This window comes from Rhea pennata, chromosome 1, assembly GCF_028389875.1.
Source record: "Rhea pennata isolate bPtePen1 chromosome 1, bPtePen1.pri, whole genome shotgun sequence".
Taxonomy (NCBI): domain Eukaryota; kingdom Metazoa; phylum Chordata; class Aves; order Rheiformes; family Rheidae; genus Rhea; species Rhea pennata.
In genome coordinates, this window is record NC_084663.1 from 15793754 (window position 1) to 15816440 (window position 22687).

At 38.1% G+C, this 22687-nt stretch overlaps 1 protein-coding gene across 4 annotated transcripts in view; it reads left to right on the forward strand.

Moving 5' to 3' along the window:
* Positions 1–22687, forward strand: part of DUS4L (dihydrouridine synthase 4 like) — a 41229-nt gene that overhangs the window by 7676 nt on the left and 10866 nt on the right. For 2 of the 4 annotated variants that reach the window (XM_062582280.1, XM_062582287.1), the window contains exons 4-7: positions 1788–1905; positions 3444–3566; positions 4535–4761; positions 6345–7901. In XM_062582280.1, the coding sequence (XP_062438264.1) occupies positions 1788–1905; positions 3444–3566; positions 4535–4761; positions 6345–6592 (716 nt within the window). In that variant the 3' untranslated portion in view covers positions 6593–7901. Of the gene's footprint in view, positions 1–1787; positions 1906–3443; positions 3567–4534; positions 4775–6344; positions 7902–11142; positions 11247–11594; positions 11700–14953; positions 15055–16988; positions 17140–20199; positions 20336–22687 lie in introns of those variants that run through there. The other 2 variants (XM_062582306.1, XM_062582296.1) reach the window with 2 other exon arrangements.

Below are 22687 nucleotides of genomic sequence, written 5' to 3' on the forward strand. Positions count from 1 at the left end.
TTTTACAAGCGTCGTCCTGCCTTCCAATGAGCAAAGCTGCTGTTTCAGAGAACATTGGGAGTGAAGGTGATTACAGCATTCATTTTGTATAATAATAATTGGTTAGAGTTCACAGATACAAGCAAGTTTCCTGCTTCCTAGGTCTCCCTCAGCTGAGAGGATCAAAATACCTACCTACTCAAAGAGCACTTCACAAGCCCAAAAATAATGTGTAGGAGAAGACACTTTCTACCCTTCTGGCCAGAACAGGGTTATTTAGCCACAAAGAATGCAAAGATACTACTTTGATCAGCTGGAGTGGAGGACTAGCATAAAAGAAGGAACACAATTTTTTGTAGCCTGTTGATAAGGGACTTCATCTAGTCAATACTGAACGGATTTTTGCACTTAACAGTCACTTGCCTTAGACCTGGGATTTGCCACAGTCCAGGGAGCAGATACTGGATGTTACCTCAGTAGCACCCTTGTTTTCAGATTGTTCCAGCTCTTATACTGAAATTACTGTATTTTTTCAGGAGTATCAGTGTGAACTGGTGTGCCTTGTGTCTGTGTCGTGCTTCAGGAATCTGAGTTTTCTTTTTCTTAGACCTGTTCTTGATCTGTTTTATAATCTAGCCCCATCAGAAATTGGTGTTTCTTTTGTCATTCCTGTTACGAGAGTTGTTTTGTGGGATGAAGATGACTAAAGCAGACAGAGAAATCTTTGGAAATCTTTGTTAATGAGCATATAATATATACAAGTATAGCAATACATAACAAGCTCTAAGTGATTTGATACACCTGAATGAAGCAGGTCACCACTGAAGTGCAGTTCTCTTTGGTGAGAGATGCAGAATAGATAGATGGTTCTTCCCTCTCTCTTTAAGGAGCTAAGGGAATCCATTATAGTGTTTGTGTTATGCTACCTACATGTTAATTCTCATTAGCAATTCCACACACAAAGCCAGTCCATTATAGGCATTACAGAAAATGTATTTTCAGCAAGACAAATCTACTTTCAGGACATGTTGCCTTGGTTTCATATTAAAGCTTTTCATATCATTAGCGACTTCATTACAGTAATTAATACAATAAGATAACAAATAACCCCTAAAAATCCTATAAACAGCAGAAAGATTCCCCATAGCTACAACTATATCCAAAAACAAGTATTTGAGAGGTTGTGTAGCATAATGGTGAATGATGAGGAAGTCTATGCTAAGACATTGCCAAATCCTTGCTATGAGCCTCCTTATGCTATGCCAGCATTACAGTCAGTTGTGGTAATACTTTTAGCTGGAGTATTACCCCCCACAAGAACAGCTGAAAAGGCTACAGTTACAGAAAGTAATAGAGCTTATCTGGGTCTGCTTACATAATTCAGAGACAGGAGCTGTTGAAATCAATTGAAAATTACAGGACAATTGAACTTAAACTTTGAAATTTTACTTTAATAAAGGAGAAGTAATGGGGAAGATAACCAAATAAGAGAACTGATAGATTGTTTATGTTGGAGGTAGAGGCAACAGTTTTACTCATTTTTAATGTTTAGGACTTCTGGATCTAAGAATATCCAAGAATAATACAAAATGCAAATAAAAAATAAATTATTTTCTGATTTTTGTGCATAGAGTGAACTAATAATACAGCTTTTAAACAGGCTATTGATTTAAACAACTATTGATTGTAGTTTTGTAAACAAATATGTATTTTAAAGATTTTGAGACAAAGATAAATGTTGATGTCACAGTCTAGAATTTCATCTTTTTTTTTTTTCCCAATCTCTAAATGACTTTTCATTGGAGTAGGTGATCATCCAGTGATTGTTCAGTTTGCTGCTAAAGAAGCACAGGTTTTATGCGACGCTGCCCGTATCATCTGTCCTTTTGCGGATGGGATAGACCTAAACTGCGGTTGTCCTCAGAGGTACAGTTTTGAAAAAAACTATGTAAATATGATGAAATAATTTGAAAATAAAAGATGCTGGCCTTTATTTTCATAGTCATTTTTGTTTAAAATAAAGGTTGAGATAGTAATAGCATTTTAAAGTGTCAGTCAGGAATGTCTTTGTGATAAGACACTGTTCTAAGATGCCTGTCGTCATGGTGAGACTGAGGTAACCAGGTGTATTTGTCAACTTGCCTTTTTAATTTCTGAGATACTGAGTACTGGCTCAGGAATGAAGTGCCTGTCCCTTCTCAACAGCTGTTAAATATGCATTGCCAATGTCATGGTATGCTATTTGACTTTCCAGAAAAAGAGCTTCATTGCAAAGAATTGGGAAAGTAAGTTGAGAAATGATGTAGCAATTCCTCAATTGATGAGACAAGTCCCTGATGTCTCAGACTTTGGCAAGTGAAGGATAGTCTCTAAAATATAATTATACAGATTATATTATTCAGGAGGTGCTGAAAGTAATTTCTTCCATTTTTTACTAGGTTTATAAATACAGTGAATCAGTGATCTGCTCACTCAATAAATTGATAAAGATTTTGCCTTGACAGTGAGACAAGGAGTACTAATGTACCAATGAAGATTCTCACTAACTGGCTCAGTTGAGAACCATTATATGCTTGTCAAGCAGTGTTTTTCTAAGTGAAACCATCAGATAATAAATGCAGGAAAGCAAAAGTTAATATTATGGTGGAAACATCTAATTTGTCTATTCAGATTAGGTTGTCTTGACTTAAAATTACAGTATTTGAGAAAACACTTTTCTGGAGAGATCTGAGATTTCCACTCATTTTTTTTTTCCTAAGCTACCACAGTTAAATATGCCAAACTGGAAATTCCTTTCAGGCTAGAAATGTACGCTTTTGTTTCTTGTGCATGCTGATTTCAAAATAATCAAACTGTGTATACTTCATCTGCCTATGTAAGGAAAACTATTTAAAAATTATAAATTGTTGCTTCCATTTAACAACAGAGGTTATTTTCTGCCAAGCAAAAATAAGCATGTCTAAGTTGAGGGTAAAAGAGAGTATTATTGAAATCAGATTCTTAGTTGCACTTCAAAATATTTCTTTTCAACACCAAGTCATCTCTTGTTTAGAAGAAATCCATGACCCATATGCCGGGGCTGGGAGTGGATATCAGACTATTTCATTTATCTACGATTTAAATCAGTGTTAATCAAATCGTAATTTATTTTCATGATTTTCTTGTGAGTCCATTCTGTAGACAGAAGATTGAACTGGAAGAGATTAGTAACTTTTCCAAAATTCTAATTATAAAATAGGGACTGAACTGGTATCTAAAAGCTGTTACCATGCTGCAAACACATCATTGAACTACAACCAGTATGATCTCTGCTTACTTAACCACACATTCTCAAGACAGAAAAACTGAAGTGATATATTTGGCTGAAATTAATCTCTTTTGGGGTGTGTAGGTTTGTTGGGTTTTTTTGTTTGTTTGTTTGGTTGGTTTTTTTAATGTAGATCACAAATGTTCTTCTTTTAAAGATGGGCAATGGCAGAAGGTTATGGTGCTTCCTTAATAAATAAACCAGAGCTAGTTCGAGATATGGTGAGACACATAAGAAATCAGATCGACAACCCTAGATTTTCAGTATCTATTAAAATAAGGTAGGTCTTCCACATACTGTAAACAGCAAAAAATTAGAATTCCTTAATTTTTTTTTAAGGGAAAAGAAACATGTTAGTGTAATAGTTACACTGCAGTTTAATATGATTACATATCTTTAATATTAATGTGACACGTTATTGTCATTCCCTTAAATGGGAAGATTTTTGAGATTTGTTTTTTTTGATGTCAGCTGGTACAAGAACATCTGGGGCAATTAATCCCAATCTGAGACAATGGAATCAGCAGCCTTTAACTTGCCCATGTATCACACTGTATGCTAGAGTTGGCTTACAGTCCAAAAGATATGAATGTATGAGCTCAAATATGTAGGATTCTGTAAAAGAAAAGCAATGATAAGAGGGTTGCATAGTCTGTACAATTGTGACAACTTTGTGAGGTGTTAGAGCCCAGAGCCACAGTTGCTGTTGTCCATTAAAGGAGGAGTAATAAAACTGGGAACTGGCCTCCCACAGCTGCTAAAAGAGTCTGCTTCCTTTCATCACCTCCTGAACTTTTGGAAAGTCTTGTTCAGCCTTGCTTTGCAAGTGTCATGCAACACTCCACTATGAGAATGACTCCTGTGAGGCTTTTGCATGTTGGTCAGTTAAATTTGAACTCAGTTTACAATCCTTCAGAAAAGGAGATTCATTTCAGAGAGAGTTTTTTTTTCACAGAACTGCAAAATGTTATGACATTTATTTTAGAACATTTGGGCATCCTTACTAAATCTCTGTAAAACCATGTTTATTTCAGAGATGTGATGTAATTGGATAATACTAAATTAAATGGTGACTTTAATACAACAAAATCATATATTTTTATTAAAACATCTCTTTACCTTCCATCAATAGCATTTCTTTAGTTACACAGTTATTCATACCGTCTTTGTTAGCTCTGCTTTAGCTGATGGCTTCTTACAGAATTCAGATAAGTTACTAGATAATGTTTCCATTCCTTGGAATTTTAGGATCCATGAGGACTTGAAAAGAACAGTTGACCTGTGTCGAAAAGCTGAAGCAAGTGGAGTTTCATGGATTACAGTACATGGGAGAAATGTAGAAGAAAGACATCAGCCTGTACATTATGATGCAATTAAAATTATTAAACAAAGTATGTCTATACCCATTGTGGCTAATGGAGACATTAAAACTTTAAAAGATGCTGAAAATGTTCATCACTTGACAGGAGCAGATGGTAAGATTAAACACTATTTTTAATAAACTTGGAAATCAAACTTCTAAGCATTTATTTTGCCTCTAAGTAGAACATGATTTGAGTGATTTTTTTTTCCCACTCTTTGACAAATGAAATGGATGTTTTAGATGCCTTACAAATTCATAAACAAAATCTCTTGTAGTCATTAGAGCACTAGAGCACCATTATTCAAAACCACAAATAAAGATTTCAAGGTCAGATTACAAAAGCCTTTGCTTAATTATGTCATCTCATCACTCAGTAGTGGAACTCAGAGGGACCTTCAAATATTCACTCCCTCTTTTTACAAAGCTCTTCATTTTTTTATAGAACTGTAAATTTCCTCTTAGAAAACTCTATTCCCTGCACACGGGAACAGTTTTCTTGCAGTAAGAAGGCAGAGAAAAAGGAAATACGGTTGAGCCAGATGCTTAACAACAGTTAAGATGGATAGCTTCAAGGACATATTTAGACATTCCACTCTCCTATCTGTAGATATCTAACTTGTCTGATACTTCAACTGTAAAATTTTTATGAAAAGGAATTTTAGGATCCATGCAGTTATTTGGTGCCTGTCGCAATGGATTCCTGTTGATGTCTAGGATTTCAGGACAGTATGAAAATTCAATATCTGTTTTGAAGTAGTATTGATATACAGAGTTTGGGTCTTACAGTTAGAGAGAGAACAACAGGACAGAGAACAGTAGCCAGTATTATTAGTGTTTAGGAGCAACAGAAGCTGATAGTACCAACCTGCCACATTGGCTTTCCTCTCAAAGCCAAAGCAGGAAGAAATATCTTTGCCTAAAACAAGTACTGTTGGGTAAATACAAAAAAAAAATACATAATGGAAAAGGATGTTCTCATAACCCACCTGACCTTAAATAACAAAAGTATAAAGAATCTTTATGGTTTAAGATATCTATCAAAAACATAAATATAAAATACAGGAAGTACAATCCCAAAACTTTGAATTTTTTTCTGTCATGTATCGTACTGAAAGAAACTTGATCATCCTATCTTGTAAGATTATTTACAATGCAGGCAAAACTGAATCATTTTGTCACAGAAAAATAACCGTCGAACTTGGCTGGATTTATCTGACAGTTTAGGATTGGAGTTGCCAATATGCTGGTTTATCTGAAAAGCAAAGATTTGCTGCAGACCAAGAACCCTTTGATTCCTATAACTGAGACATTGCGTTCTTGTTGGAAAGATGATTCTAGGTCAGTTAATCAGTTGAGTTGCACTAAAAATCCCTTTGCATGTAGCAAGTGAAAACAAAATACAACTGAATTGCTGTTTAAAAAGCAGGCAAGAAAGGTTTCTTGTCTGTGTCCTGTGTATTGTTTCAAAGTTTCTGGAACAGCACATCATGAAGTTGAACTTCTTGACAGATCACACAGATGCTCTGGGGATTCGAATGTTAAATGAATTTCTCTGAAGTAACCGTGTGTTCTTTATTCTTCTGTTAGTAGTCCACAAACATCGTATGTTTGACATAATAGGTGCTATGCAAAATCAACAGGAAAGTTTAACATTAAACTTTATTGTAACTTTCTGTTTTAATTTCTCATTTGAAGGTATAATGGTGGCTAGAGGACTCTTAGCTAATCCAGCTATGTTTGCCGGATATGAAGAGACACCTTTGAAGTGCATCCAGGATTGGGTTGACATAGCTCTTGAGCATGGAACTCCTTTTACATGTTTTCACCATCACTTAATGTACATGATGGAACGGATAACTTCAAAACAAGAAAAAAAAGTTTTTAATGTTTTATCAAGTACCTCAGCAGTTTTAGATTATCTAAATGATCATTATGGTGTGTGATAACTTAAACTATGTATGTAAGTATCATATGAAAACTTGTATTTTGAAATTGCTGGTGCATTGTTATAGCTTTACTTGGGCTCCTGTTTATTAGTCAAATTCATATATTGTGTAAATATTTTCAAAACAGTATAACACTATGATCAGGCTGATAGTTTTTATTTTTAGTATTTTTATCAATATTTTCCACTCAAGAGTTAGTCCAGATTCCATGAATGTGGAATTCTATTTGCAACATATTACTCAACAGAGGATTGACCATTGCAAGACTCCAGGAATTTTGTTTTGCACAAGGCAATTGCTTATAATAGTATGTTTGCAAATTTGGGACTTTTCTTGCTTTAACTTCCTAAAATCAGAAGGACTACTTATAAATAACAAAAAATTTCAGACCAAAATAATAAGTGGAGCAATTATAAAAATAATTGCTTTATTTAGCATAAATTGTACTTTATGCTAAGGGTTTTTTAATGTTTAAAGGCAGTGAGACCTTGAACCCAGCATAGTATCCCCTCTTACATTAATGTTCCTCTTGCAGTTTAAAACTTTCCATACAACTTGGCAAAATTCTGGATTTCACAGTGGAAGAAACCTGGAATAGGTAAAAGATGACAGAAAGAATAAGAGACTAAGATGAAGAAATGGTTTAAATTCTGTTTCCCGCTCATAATTCATTGCCCAGTGGAAGGTACCTTTTTTTATTGGTAGGTAGTACCATAAATACTTTCAGTAATCTCAAATCAAGTACATGTCTTACACTTCTGCTTAAAATGAAGTTGGAGGGACTATGTTGGAACACCCTTTAAAAGTTTACAGTGTTATCTTAACTAGAAACCTAGCTGAATATAGAGAACAAGACTTGAATGTTCAGACTAACTAAATACAGTTTATCTACTGTATAATTATTATATAAAAGATTAAATCCCCCTCACCTACCAAAACAGAATTTTATAGGTCAAAGAAAAGCTGACAGATTTTCTCAGTGGGGATCTTGCAGTCCTTTTTGCCTTCTGGCATGTTTATCAAAGCATGACACCCACTTGGCTTTGAATCTTTGTATAGGAGGGAATAGTGAAAATTAGAACAAGATAATAAAATTGCATACCAGCTGCATTTGTTCAGCAAGGGAAATTTCGCACATCTTCTATGCAGTGCAATTATTTGTAATCAGTTCATTTGTTTACTTTATATGTTTATACAGAAATTCATACTAGAACTTGCTTAGCTGTAATTAGGAATTCTGACTCTGAGACTGCTATGAATATACAAGTGAATAGTTCAATTTTTTTTAATAAATTACTTGCTTTTATTTACAGTTGTAATTATTTCTTATTAAATGCTCTATATACAGTCTGAGTTTTTTTTTCTCTATTGATGCCACTGCCCAAATCTTTTTATAATTTAAATATCTAGATTACCATAATTTTTTTAATGCAGTGGCATAAAACACTTGCTCATTTTTAGCAGAGTTTATGCTCCCACTTAGGCATCATACAAAAAAAAGGTTGAAAGGGGTAACCTAAGTCATTAAGTCTCGTTCATTATTTATGACAGGGAAGTCACGAAACTCTTCTGGCATGTTTAGCCCCTGATATGGTTACTGCCTGATGTGTTCACAGATGGGAAACTACAGCTGTCCTAAGCTAATCAAAACAATCTTTTTTTTTTTTTTTTTTTTTGGCATAATAGATTCTTCATTCCCTCAGACAACCAGTTTTTCAGTTGTTCTAGTTTGTTAACTTTCCATGACTGTGGATGAGCAGAACTATACATAGCATTGCAGGTGAAACTTCAGCACTACTGTGGCATTATTGCTTCTCTCCCAAATGCCTCATTTACTTTGCTGCAACTAATGTATGAGAAATCAACTACCATTTGCTGTAACTATCCCATGAAGCACACAGTAGACAAGAAGAAAGCTATTTATTAAATATAATACAATATATTAACACAAATGCAAGGCTTTTTTCAGTAGTGGGGAAATAGTATTTTAGAGTACTTGAAATATCTTGACCTATTTAGAAACTAAATTCTTGCGTTTTGAATGCAGCAGTTGTTGTGCCTGTGTGATATCAGTCAGCAATTTCTGCCTGAAGTATAAGATGTAGGTTGCAGTTAATATTGCTAGTGATTAGGGAGTGCTTCATCTGGACCAATTATTCATCGTCAAAGTCAATGGAAGTTTATCATCCCTTTCTGTAGGTGAAGTTGATGGTTCTGGGTGAAGCTGTATAGCTTCTTGCTCTTGCCAATTTTGTGTGTACATATACTTTTCTGTATTGACAGAAAACAGATTGCAAAAGTGGGGTCTTGAAGTCATACTCTGAACAGCCTATACTGTTGACATATGTAAATTGCTAAAGATATACCTTTGAGAAAGTTATTTAACTTTTGGTTGTTTTAAAATGTTATATTTCTCATTATGAGTCATTTGAATAGGAGAAAACACAGTTCTTCAGCTCTAAAATCACTAGACGTATTCCTTGTCTGTATATTATTTGTAACATCACTAGGTGTTCAGTCTTTACATTTTTTAACTAACTTCAAATTTTTAAAAAAGTTATTCTGGAAGTAGCAAAGTATAAAAGCTTTATTTTGGGTCTTATGTCTCCCACAGCTGATACAGCTCTTTCTTTTAAGCCACTCTGCACAATAATGTCGTATTTTCATCAATGCTTGTACTTCCTTGCAACTTTCACCCTACTGAAGTAACCCCTACTCCCTCGTGTACCCTGTACAATCCTATTTTCTCTTTTCCCTACTGAAGTTCTCTCTTGGGCTTCTCATCTGTCTTGGGTTGATGTTTAGGCAAATACAGTGTGTGATGGTTGGACACGAGTCAGACAAGACAAACCAGAATGGGACAGGGCTGGACTTCCTTCCTTGCCTTTCTGTCAGCAGAGACTTAACAGGTAGAATTTCTGTCCTTAAACCAGCTGTTACTTGTTACAACACATTCAAGCATTTCATATTTCAACTGCAGCTTGACTTTGCCACCTTACTGATAGGGGAGAAAGGTATTTTTGCAAGTGTTATGTTTCATTGTTAGTTTTTCTAAAGCAGCCAGTTACTATGTTGAAAGGCACCAAGCATCCTGATTCACAGTGAGGGAGGAAGCTTTAGACCAGTCTTCTCCAAGTTCAGCTCTAAGAATACCCTTCCAGGCATGGCAGAGGGCACTCAGCAAAATAGGGGTCTCATAGATATTTGCAGAAAGGTTCTCTTTTCTTCCTTCACTACCTTGGATCATATTCCAGATTTGGTGGTAACATGCAGCCTTTGCAGTGGAAGTGCACAACAGTCTCTACAGAGGGAGTCATTCTGAGATCTTCCTGAGCCCCTACAGTGAAAAGCAGACTCGGCCTCAGCACCAGCAAGGATGTGCATATACAGGCTGAGCAATATGGGACTGGGCTACTTGCTGAGCAATCTACAGGGCTAAAAAGCATTGTGAAAGCAGCTCAGAAGTGGAAACTGTTATTTTACAGAGTATAATGGCTGTAGGCCAATAGCTAAAATTTAGTAACTAAGACATATTAAGAGGTTATGTTTTGCTTGTGCTTCTTATTAAATATGTTTACGGAAACATATCAGAAATATTTCTTAAAACCCAGACTGTTTCCATTGTGTAGTTTGGATTTAAATGATTAGTGGTATTACTGTCAGATATGTTTTGCACAATCAATATTTGGGATGTAACCTTTCATCCAGACATTGGTTGGCAGCAACCAGAGAAATGGTAACACAGTGGCTCATCCCCCGAGCCACAAACCTGGGAGAGCTTGCACTTAAAAATAAACTGTAAACAGTTTCAGACTGAGTACCTCTGCAAACAACTCTGCTCAAAACTACTTATGCAAGAACTTCCTAACCCATTCCAGTCCTAGTGGATTAGGGTAACAAAGAGGCTTTATTTACAGTATTTATGTAATCTGTATCATTTTGATGGAAGTTAATTGGGACAGAATTCCCCAAAGGGGGGCTGCAGGCAAGTAAGGAAGGTGCTGATCAGGCCTTGGCCTGCGCTAACTAAAGGGGGTGTGGGAAACCCTGGGTGCAGCGGGAGAGGTTGCAAGGCGTCACAGGCAACAGCATGAGCAAGCTGCCGAAGGCGCTGGGAAGGACGGCTGGATTTTGCTGGTGCTTGAGGGAAGGCACGTGAGGAACAGCCAACCTTCGTGGATTTGGGGTCCTGTGGGGAGCAGAGTCTTGTAAGGCCAGTGTCAATAAAACCACAAAAAGGCCAAGATTACCGAGGTAAATTATCACAAAGCCCCAAGGCCACGTAGAGATGTAGCAAAGCGCGGAACAAGGGGGAAGAGTGGTCAGGGGAGGGCTATTCGAGGCGAAAAGGAGGAGTTAGGAGGGCGGTGAGACACAGAGTCAGCAAAATGGCAGAACAGGCCCGTACGGGGATCACGCGGCTGGAGCCTTCCTGCGCTTCCCTGCTGCGCGCGGGCAGCGCCGCGCCCGAGGCCGCGGGGCCCGCGCCGCCCAGCCCGGCCCGGCCCGGCCCCGCCTCCCCACAGCGCCGGCGGGCGGGGCCGCTCCCAACCCGTCCCGCTCGCCCGGGCGAGGCACCGCTCGCTCGCTCCCCGCCCCCCCGAGAGCGGCTCGTCGCCATCAGGCTCAGCGCGGCGCCGGAGCCGAGGAGGTTGCGAGGGCAGGGGCAGGGGGGGGCGGCCCCGGCTGGCGGGGGAGGATCGGTGGCCCCTCGCGGCGCTCGCTCGCCTCTGCCCCGGGGGACGGGACCTCGCGCCCCGCAGTTGTGGTTAAGGGGCGTTAACGGCGCGCCCTGCGGAGGCTGGGGCGGGGGAGGGGGCGGCCGTTGGGCAGGCGTTAGCGGCGCGGCGGGGGGCGCGCGGCGCGGCGGCCGTTGGGCAGGCGTTAGCGGCGCGGCGGGGGGCGCGCGGCGCGGCGGCCGTTGGGCAGGCGTTAGCGGCGCGGCGGCCGTTGGGCAGGCGTTTACGGCGCGTGGCGTGGCGGTGCTCTCTCCGCGCAGGCCTCCCGCCGCGATGACTTTCCAGTGGACGGCCGTTGCCATCTTCCTGTACGGGGAAATAGCGGTGATCTTACTGCTCTGCCTGCCTTTTATTTCTCCTTTGAGGTAGGAACCAAGTGCGCGCTAGGCCGCGCTAGCTCGCTCTGCTTTGCGGCTTCGTGTGTTCTTGCTTTTATAAACGCTGAGCTGTGCTACATCGTCAGCTGGTTGAGAAATAAAGAGATTCCGGTCGTGACTCAAGCACCAGAAGTTTCAAAGCTCGCAAACCTCTTCTTAGAAGTTTTTTGTGTGTGTGTTTTTTTTTTTCTAATAAACCTACGCAGCTGGGGTTCCCAGTGCGGACCCATCTTGCTTTGCTTCAGCAAGTGGGACCTAATCTCATCCCACCCCCGTCGTCCCCCGGGATTTTTGGAGTTGGCACGTGAAGGAGGGCATCTCCCGTGAGCCCCATACGAAGCATACGAGGTGAAGGGACAGTGTGGCCTCTTCAGAGAGTGTATGATGTGAAACACCACAGCGACTTTCCTGTGGCTTGGGGTGCACTAGACATGGGTGCAGGGCGGAGCTGATACTCAAAGCTAACTGTATGCAGCATTTGTAAGGGTTGTAAGAAATCTGTGAGCATTTGCAAAAAATGCAGGCTTCTACCTGATGTAAAAGGTTCAGGACAACTGTAAGACAGCACATCTTTAAACATACATAAAAAGAGCATACTAATGGTAGTTTTGGAACACCATGCAAGTATTAAGAAAAATCAATAATTCTTGTCAAATAAATGCCTTTGTTAAGAGAAAGAAATGTAACAGAAACAAAACATTAATTGCTTGTATTGTGTGCAAAGGACTGGCTTACATTACTGTCTTGAGATTGTTTCTTCTAAGTATGTGTTCAACTTTGATAATACTATTTTTATTTCTTTTTAATAAATAAGGAAAGCTAGAGAAGCTAGCCTCTGTATAAGAGGCGAGAGAAACAGAATTTTATTTTCTCCAGAAGAACATCAGTGACTCTTGAGGGGGGGAGAAGGGGGTGAAGGCTAAAGCAGAATGAAGCCAGCTCATGAGGAGTTCAACACTGTGATACAGATTACTGAGTTCTCATGTTTTCTACTGGTTTCTAGTCAAAACAAGTCTATATGTGAGAAGGGGCAAATACAGCAGTTGTAATCAGCAGATTATTAATAGTGCTTTATGCATGAGGAAGTTACCTACAAGACTGTTTGAAAGCTGATGACATATATTGCGTATGTTGAAAGTATTAGTAAAGTTTCACTTACAATATGCACAGGACCTTGAATCCAATCTTTGAAGCTGAAAGGCAAATTCATAACCTGCAGTGCTACAGAAGTTTATGCAAATGCTAAACACAGTGCTTTTAATGATACACAGAGGCTGGATTTTTGCACTAGCTTCAGTGAATCTGATTTTTAGCATTCAGTTATTCTTTTGAGCAATAGTTTCTGAAAGAATGAAATCCGTTTGTGTGACATGTTCAATTCTATTTTTAACAACAATGTCACAAGAAACTTGTCAGGTTAAAGATGAGATTTAGTAGTTGTGACAGTACCAAAGAACAGTGGTTCTGCCAGACACTTTTTGGTGGCTTGGAAGCTGGTTCTGTCATAATGGTGAAGCATGCACAGTTAAAATAAGATGCAAACCTTCTGTTCTTTAAAATTTCAATGTACTCACTTGTCAGTCTTCAAACAGATACTGTGCCTCTTTTGTGCCTACACTCTTCTGGGATTCTGAACTCCTTTTCAGATTTGCTAACAAGTTTTTAAGTTCATGGAGAATACATATATTGACAATATAAAAATACGGGTTCCCCAAAAGACAGAACTGTACTGCTAAGGGAGTGTAATATATGTAGTTTTGGCTACTATTATAATATGGAAGGATTGTATTTGTGCCTTCTGTCACCAAAAGGAAATTTAGCACTAGTATATGTGAATATCTATACTTCTGCAAGAAAATTAAGGATGACAGTGTAACAGAGGAAGACTTTGCAGTAAAGAGACCTTTTTTGGAGTCTTAATATAATTTAGCGATATAGTTGACCTAAGGTAGTACCTCAGGTAATCACTTCTTTTTCAGTGAAGATCAGTGTGAAACTTGGAGAATCACGCATTCAAAGAGTTGGTCAATATGACTTCTTTTCGATTGTCACTTGGTATTGATTAAAGTAAGCTTTTTGGTGGATAAAGATTATGGCTGTCCGCTATAAAGCATTCAGATGATACTAGAGGATGTAAATAAGTTTACTCTACATAAAATGCTAAAATGCTTTAATTTTTTCTGGTCCAGAACACGTTGGAGATGATGTTACAGCCTAATTTGAATCGAGTTCTTAGTAGGTTTGAAAATGCTTTGCTAAATGATAAATTTTAAGTCTCTGGAGAACGTGAATACTCTTAACAAAAGCTGGATATTTTACTTGCGTAATTAGGTACCAATATAGGTATTACTTCATTTGCATAGTAACACTGATCCTAATCTGCAGAAGAAAGGAGAACTAACTAGTTTGTTTTCTCTGGTGGGTTTCAGCTCAGTTGAGCATACCACATGTTTTTTCCTTGCTTGTGCTGCAAACTTGAGAATTCTTACGGATCCATCCATGCAATAATATTGAGTAGACAGGTGATTGTTAAAACAAAGAAGCGCTCTTCACACTTGTACCTCTTTCTCTCTGAATTTGCTTCCTCCGCCAGCATATTTATGTTCTTGAAAGAGATTTTAACTCTTGACATTAAAATACAAATCTGGGACTTATCCCTTTGTTTTTCACTTGCAAGTTAGAATGTAATAACAGTTTGAACATCTGCTTTGAAACTAAGCGGACTCATCTTGTCAGTATAAAAGATGAGCCTTCAGAAAAAGGACAGTAGAAATGATCTTACTTCATTGAGGGGGTTATCTCCTTTTTTTATTATTACTTGGGAACAAGGAGAACAAGTGGGTGAAAATAAAAATTACAGAATGGATTTTACATTTTTTACCCCATCTCTCAATTTATTGTAATGTAGTAGTGACTTAATGATGATAAAGTAAAACTAACTAAAGTGAAAGCTAAAATAAAACACCTGTGGAGCATACCTGCCATATTTTTTTTATATACACACATATATATGGTAGTTTTCAAGTCAAACTGTCTGTCTTTGCCTGTACTGGCAATGAACAAAAAAAGACAAGTGCAATGGACTGTTGCAAAAGTTGTGTACACCTGATGTAAATTCTGCTGCAATTAAAATGCTTTTTTTTAGGTCTTGTATCAATAACTAGGGTCTCCTCTGTGAGCTTACTATGCTTATGCTCTTCTAGTATTTAATTATTTTTGAATAACACAGTGTTATTTTACAGATGGCAGAAGATTTTTATGTTTCCTCTATGGAGCAAAATGGCAATTTTTTGGAACAAGACATTCCTTACAATAATAGTTTTATTGATCGTCTTGTTTCTTGGTAAGTGTTAAATAATTTCTTAGCAAATGGAAGAATGTAGCAGGTATATGAGGGTTGTGGCAGTAGATTGATTGGAAGGATTCAAGCCTAATGTAAGACAATTTTTGTTTAACAGTTTTACAACAGATTGGAAGAGGAGGAGAGAGCTTATACTGTGTTCTTGTGTGAAGACTGGGAATCCAAATGCATATTAATATAGCAGTGAATGAGGGGGGGAAATGGAAGTGCATTTAGGCTGCTGCTTGGTTTCACTTTCTTACGAAAGCAAAATGAAAGATTTGATACAAATGTTGGCTGAGCTGCTCAGCATACAGTAGATGGCACTCTTCCTCTCAGTTCCTGTCAAAATAATTCATGAGAAAAATATCCTAAAGCTGTTCGAGACAGTCTTACTCAGCACAGATAAAATCAGCTGTTGGCTACATTTGCTGTGAGTAGATCCTGACATGTATAAAGCAGGATAAAGTTCTAGTGAAATCTGAGTTTGAATGAAGACCATCTGCCGGACTTACTTAATGTCTGTCCTGACTGCTTTGCATTGTTTGTGTATTGTTAAGTATCTTCTGTATTTCAGTGGTAGAAATAGCTTACCAACATGGATAGGAGATAGGTGTTTACAGTACTTTACAATGAAAAATGCTACGTAATTCCAAGTTAATTTAAATACCAAGAAAAAATGTATGATTTTATTGTTTGTGCTAAGAGAAACACCTAACTGCACTGCATACATGACAGTAGATGGCAATTTATTTTAAAAGATCTTTAGTAGTAGATCCTGCAGGAAATAGGTTAACACTGAAAAGTGGTGGATTTCAGTTACTCTCTCTGAACTCCAATCAGAAACTTTGACCAAAGTTTACTTCTTGATTTGGTGATAGTCATTGATGTTCGAGGAAAGGCAGACTTGGGTGAAGTAAAGCAGTGTTGTCACAGTATAAGATGATAAATTAATGCAGGAGTGGAATCTCTCCATAGCAGAGGAGTGTGGAATTTTTGATCTTAGTCTTCATTGTATTGTTTGAAGTTTTACATTTTATGTATGTATGTATGTGTGCATGTGTATATATATATGTAATGTGTGTATTATATACACACATACATATGTAAAATATATATATGCATACATACATACACACACTAACTTATGAATGTGTAATTGATGTTACTCATGTTTGTAAAGTTGATTTTTGTCTACTAGGGAAATGCGGCAGCAATTTAATGTTGCAGGCGTAAAGCTGCGATGTGAAAAGTATGTTTTGGTAGATGCGCAGGAAGAGATTTTTAGATGTTTTATTAGCTTGTATGGTGACTTTATAGATTGTCATATGAATAATACAAACTCTCACTGGGTCAGTTTCTGTTTCTATACTGCTTTCAAGAGTATATAGTGGAGCAGATGAAGGGTAGCGAAGGTGTAGCGTAGTCCATTGATTCTGCTTATGTTCAGCACTGTTTTACTGCAGTCTTCCTGTTTTGATGACTGTTATTGAAATCAGTAGAGTTTTTTTCTTTGCAACTCAAGCGTAAAATGCATGCTGTGTCTGTCATTACTAAAACACATGCATAGCTAAAAAGAATCCATGTGAGGCAAATACTTCAGATGGAGTCTCTTCTTTTTCCCTTCTCTTTCTTACTCTTTGCCCACTGGGCTGGGTTTTACTTCAGATTAACAGCAGTGGCTTTTTGACACTGTCTTTAGGGTCTCTGGTAACGTTTTGGGCAATGATTGGGCATAACTCCAGAACTGTGTTATTGCTTCAGTGCTGTTTCAAAACTTATCATTAAAGTTTATGGATAACATAAATGATGCCTCTACTTGTGCTATGCCTGTTTGCTGGGCAGAAAGCCCAAATACATATTTCTGGTGTTGTGTCTGGTTTATTATACATGTATATCCCAAAATGTGGATAAAAACAATGTGTTTCTGTTTACAGATGCCATTAGAGAAGTTAAGAAGTACTCAGCTGCTCATGTGAGTGAAAAGGCTGTAAATGTCAATACCAGTGCCTTTGATCATATTCAGATGAAACTCTTCCGATCACAAAGAAACCTTTATCTCTCAGGTTTTTCCTTATTTTTTTGGCTGTAAGTATAACACTTCTATAATTTCTGTGTAGTGCGATTCTTAAAAAACTATTGCACAAAGTAACCCAACTAGAAGAAAGATCAGAAGGCTGATTTCAAGAGATTAAAAGAATTAAGCAGATTGGCTGTGCTGTGAGGCAAATGAGATCAGGGAAAATAATACCTTACAAATGTTTGAAGATTGGAAGGGTATGTGAACAACACATGGAACACGTGTTTGAAAAAAAGATTTATTTTGAAGGAGTTTCTTCAGGGAATACTTATTTCCTTCCTTAAACTTATTCCCTATGTTTCTCTTTTAAACAAAGGAAAAAAAAACCTCCAAACTAAAACATTGTTAAAATAATCCTAGTATGTTGGAAGCTGGTATTATTGCATCCTACTGTGTTAAGAAGCAAGCTTGAGTCTGACTTTAACTATTTCATCTAAAGCTCAGAGTTAGGAACTGTGGGATAATGTTTCAGCTTCCAAAGAAGGTTTCGTATTATTTCAGATCAAGCACTTTATGACAGCTGGCCTACTGTGAGATTGTACTCTTAAATTTGGTATTGCTTTGGGGATGTTTTAAATACAGCTAATAACACAGGATAATAGGACCATTTTCTATCAGCCAGTAGCAGCCAAGACTACCTGTGAATCTTCTCATTTGCCAAATCTACCTGCAAATCTCCTCAGCTGAGCAGGGAGTACCTAAATTAATTGGACAAATACTGTGAATAAATAGGAATAGGAGTATTAGTTAGAAGATTTACATCCGTCAGAGGAAAAAAACCAAGTGTGTTCCTTGGTTTGACTTGTCAATATTTTACTACCCAACCAAATTAAAGCCATGTGTAGGTGTGAGTAGGTATTTGGATGCCCCTGATTGACTCTTCAGGTCAGTTTTGGTTTGTTTCAGCACAGAGGCTAATTGGAGACTTCCAAAAAAGTGGTGAATGGAAACTCCCAAGATGATGTAGGGTAGAAGCTTGTTGCTTCTGGCAATACAACAAAAGCTCCTTTTCCACTTGTGATTCTACAGTTGCAGAAAATGTCCCCTACCTGTGCCCAGGGCACTGTACATGACGGCCTCTATGTAGAGATTTTGTAGCCAGCTGAGTCTCTACCAAATAGTCACACAGAGAGGAAAAGGAGAGTCATGATTACCAGCGATTCTCCCCAGCAAGGGACAGAGGCACCTGTCTTTTAACCTGACTTGATGTCTCAGGAGAAGTGGAGAGGCTACTGAGGCTTGTCCAGTCCTCTGTTACCCCTTGCTGCTCATGTGTGTGAGCACCTTGGTATATCAAGAGTGATCACAAATCTCTGGAAATAAAAGATAAAGGGTGTGTGGACGCAGGTGCTGTTCAGGTCAGTCTTTGTGAGGGGAGAAGGCTGAAGAATGGATGCATCCAGCAAGTCAGTATCTGGCTGCATGGCTGGTTTTGCTGATAGCGCTTCTATGGCTTCTGTGATCATGGGACCCTCTTTGGGAACAGGGACTGCTGGACGGGACAGAATTGTGTCCTATGGGGAACTAAGACTGCTGGACGGGGACAGGATGGTGTCCTGTGGGGCAAGAGTATCTCTGACAACAGGTGTTGTTTGTGCACAGTTGCAGAGCTGTAGCTTTGGTGTTACAAAGATGTTATGGGATAACTTGTATGACTGGAGTGCAATGGATGGATACAGGCTTTTCAGGAAAGACGGGCAGGGAAGGAGAGGAGAATGGATAGCATTTTGCAAAGGAGTAGCAGGAATGTGTTGGGCTTTGCCTTGGAACTGGCAACAGCCAATCAAAAGCTTATTGGTAAGGAACAGAGGACAGGCCTACGCAGGTAATGTTGTGGGTGCTTATTATAGACGGTTTCATCTACTTCCTCTGCTTGATCTGGCATTCTTTAAACAGCTGGAAGCAGTCTCATGATTGCAGGTATTCAGGAAGGAGAAGACTTCGGCCACCCCAGTATCTAGGTACAATCAATCCAGGAGATTTCTGCAGTGTATTGTCTTCAATTTCTTAGCACTGGTGATTGATCACCCAACTAGGGGAAATGCTTTGCTGAGCTTATTGCTCACAAACAATGAACAATTGGTTGAAGTAGGAAGGTTGGGGGCAGTTATGGCTGCAGTGACCATGAGACTGTGGAATTTAAAACTCTGAAAGAGCCAAAAAAAAGAAAAATAGTAGAAATGGAACCCTGGATTCCAGGAGTGCAGGTTTCAGCTTATTTGGATATCTTCTCAGCAGAATCCAATGGGAGATTACCATGGAAGGTAAAGGCCCAGGAGGGCTGATTGATTTTCTTTTTTTTTTTTCTTTTTTTTTTTTTCTCCCCAAGGATAGCTTGCTTGGAGTACAGGAATACTCCATTCCAGTGTGCAGGAAGTTGTTAATATCCTCCTCTGTAAGACTGAATTTAATTCACTGTTATCTTGGCCTTTCCTTAATTCAGCAAGATTATCGTTGTGAAAAACTTCAAGGTAGCGCATGAAAATAGTGATACAAAGAGGTAATCATAAGTTCAAACCAAGAAAGATATTTGCAAAGCTTGGATTTGAGGTGCCATATGAGTGCTAACTTTTATGTATATTATGATTTATACAGTATCTACAGAGTACTCTGAGGATTAGTAGGTTCATATTGTTAATTTTATCCTGGTCAGGTCCTTAATCAAATTTTTATATCATACTTATTACCATAACACTGTTGCTTGGATCTTACCCATCTTGATCCATCGTACTTAAAACATTAGGTCATTTAAGTGTATTTCGGCCTTTAAGCAAAGCAGGTTTCTGGCTCCTTAATGGTTGTGAATTTTTCTTCTGCAGGAGGTAAAAAATAAGAGCTGGGACTCAGATTTCTGATGGATAAAAATCTTTTCAGCTGTACTGTTATTTGTCATCGGTGAGCCTGGTTGTTTCCCTTTAAGTGCTTACAGTCCTTTGTGGTTTTGTTTCACATCTCATATGAAGCCAGGGAAAAGGATTTTGTATTGATTTTCTTTTTTTGTTTTTTATGTGTTTTTTTTTTAATTTGTGCTGTGAATTATTGTGCTCTTTACTGTATTTCTTCACCAGTGTATTGAGACGTACTGTTACCCTTCTTACTCAGCTGGCAAAACAGATGGCAACTCAAGCAGCTCTGGAACTGCAAGTAAACAACACTACTGAAGCAGCCAAAAAGTACATAACTGAAAATGAAATGCTGCAGCAGGTATCTTATAACCTTTTCAATTGTTTTCTTAAACAGTAGGTAGTTAGTATAAAATAATCTGGTGGTGGGCTTTAAATCTTTTTGATACCAAATGTTTTGGGGCTGTTTTTTGGTATGGAAAAATAAGGACAGTTTTCTTAAAATTAGTAATTCAGAATACTGAATAAAAAAATCAGTAGCATCTTATTAAGAAAGAAGACTAATCCAAATAAATGAATTTCTGTCTTTTCAGTATAAATCTCATCGAAATACTGGTATTTACTTAAAATATTTCTTTGAATTTAATTTTAGCAAGGTAGAGGGAGGCGCTAATCTTAACCTTTCTTACCCTTAACAGTTGGCTGCTTATGTCAGGGCTATTGCAGTCCAGTATGGAGTAGCCTCCAGTGCAGCAGCTCTGCTGCTGGCTGTTTCTTATAAAACAGGACTTGCTCTAGTCCTGCAATGTCTTTTCTAGCTAATAAAATTGGTCTTTGTATTTATTTATTTTTATGGTGGGTCAACCGACTACCTAGCTAGACTTTCTTTGTCCCAGTAAGTTATTGCAGTAATGTTTTGCTGTTAGCAAAAACATCTTACCTAAGGAAAAATAGAACCACCAGTGTACTAAAGAATGTTATGTTTATGAGAAGAATGGAGAAGAATTATCATTTTTGATAATTTGGCTCAGTGTACAGTTGTATAAGGGAAGGGAAATCGGCAAATTCTTGTCATTGGTTGTTTTGACTTCTCTTGGAAGTGACTGAACTATAAGCTAAAGTGCAGATACCCAGTGTGTGAAGATATTTACAGAACTATTCACTACAGCATATTGTCAAAACAAAACTTACTGCAGGTATGTCCAGGCTTTCTTCCACTCTTTCTGGAGCAGTGTTTGTGCTGTATGGTGTAGCACCATAAACTTTTTTTATAATAAATCTTCAGATGGTAAGAAAGACTTTGGGCAAAAGTACTAAAAGGCGTGAAAAATAATCTTTGAGAGATCTTTTAAAATAAGGATCAGTGGAGTGTGTTTTTAGGTATTCCTCAAAGTATGCAATGATTCTGAATTTTTGGAATTTGGTATTTCATCAAAATGATACAGACTCCCAGCCTCAGCCATAGAATGTGTCACTGCTGCATCCTGGTACGCCTTTTCTCTTTCCTGCTGGGATTCAACTGAAAGTTCCCTTTCTGTGCTGCTTTCATTCTTAGGTGTCTGTTTCCCTGATGACACGTTCTCTTAGCTGCTTGTAACTGATAGCCAGAACTAGAACTGTAGCCTTACGATCTTTGTTTCATTTGCTTTTGATTATGTTTTTTTGAAAAATATGGTAGCCACAAGTCCAGCCAGCATGCTGCAGGTAGATCTCCACCCTGCTCAAGATGCAAAGTGTTCAGAATTAGTTTATTATAATGCTTTAGAGATATTATGACTTGGGGTCCTCCATGGCTTGGCCCTTGTGTTTGTTTCTTTACAAATGTTCACTCTACCACAAGAGAGAGGTAAGAGCAATTGCGTTTATGGCAACATTTATAATCTGTTAGTGTAAATGCTGCGTGTTTATCCTAGAGTATGAGGTCTGCGCTGGTCACTATTCAGTAGCTGTATGGAGCACAGGACTTGAGATGAAACTTAATAGAAATAACTATTTGTATATTAATAGAAAGAGCTGAGAACAGAAGTAAAGATGTCAATATGAGGCCCCTATAATTTTATTTCATGAAAAATGGAATTTTTTCCATGTTTTGTTACCAGCAGTCTAATGCAATCTCTGGTCTTGGAATTACATCTGGAAACTTCTCTTCAGCTCCTTTCTTTGGATTGTTTCCAAGTTTTATCAACTTTTATTCTTTTCTTTTGCTTGAAGTAATCTTTCCCTTCTGCCCCCATTAATGCCTGATAATCTCTTTGATACCATGAGTTCACCTAAGAGATGCTCATCTCAGTTGTTCTGTTTTTCTTCTCCCTAAACATTTACCACTTCTTTTGCTTTTTCCATAGCAAGGATGATGCTTGGTTGGCAAGTAGAGGCTGTAGGAGCAGAGAGTCTAAATATGGGGGTCTTATCCTTTAGAAATAATACTTTTAAGTCATCAAATAGTAATTGTCTTAAGAGCATGCATAGTAAGTATAATAGTACTGATATTTTCAGAGTACAGTAAGCACACTCTTCTTGTACCTAGCTACTTACAGGGCTTTTGAATGCTTTCTTAATTTTACTTTGAATTGGATATCTAATCTGGGTATTGAGATATTCTAAAGATAAAAGAAGTACTTACAAACCTGCAAGGAGAGACTTCTAATGATATATTGGACAATTTAAATAAGGGTGGCTTACCTATTAAAACAAGTTATACATAAACGTGGTG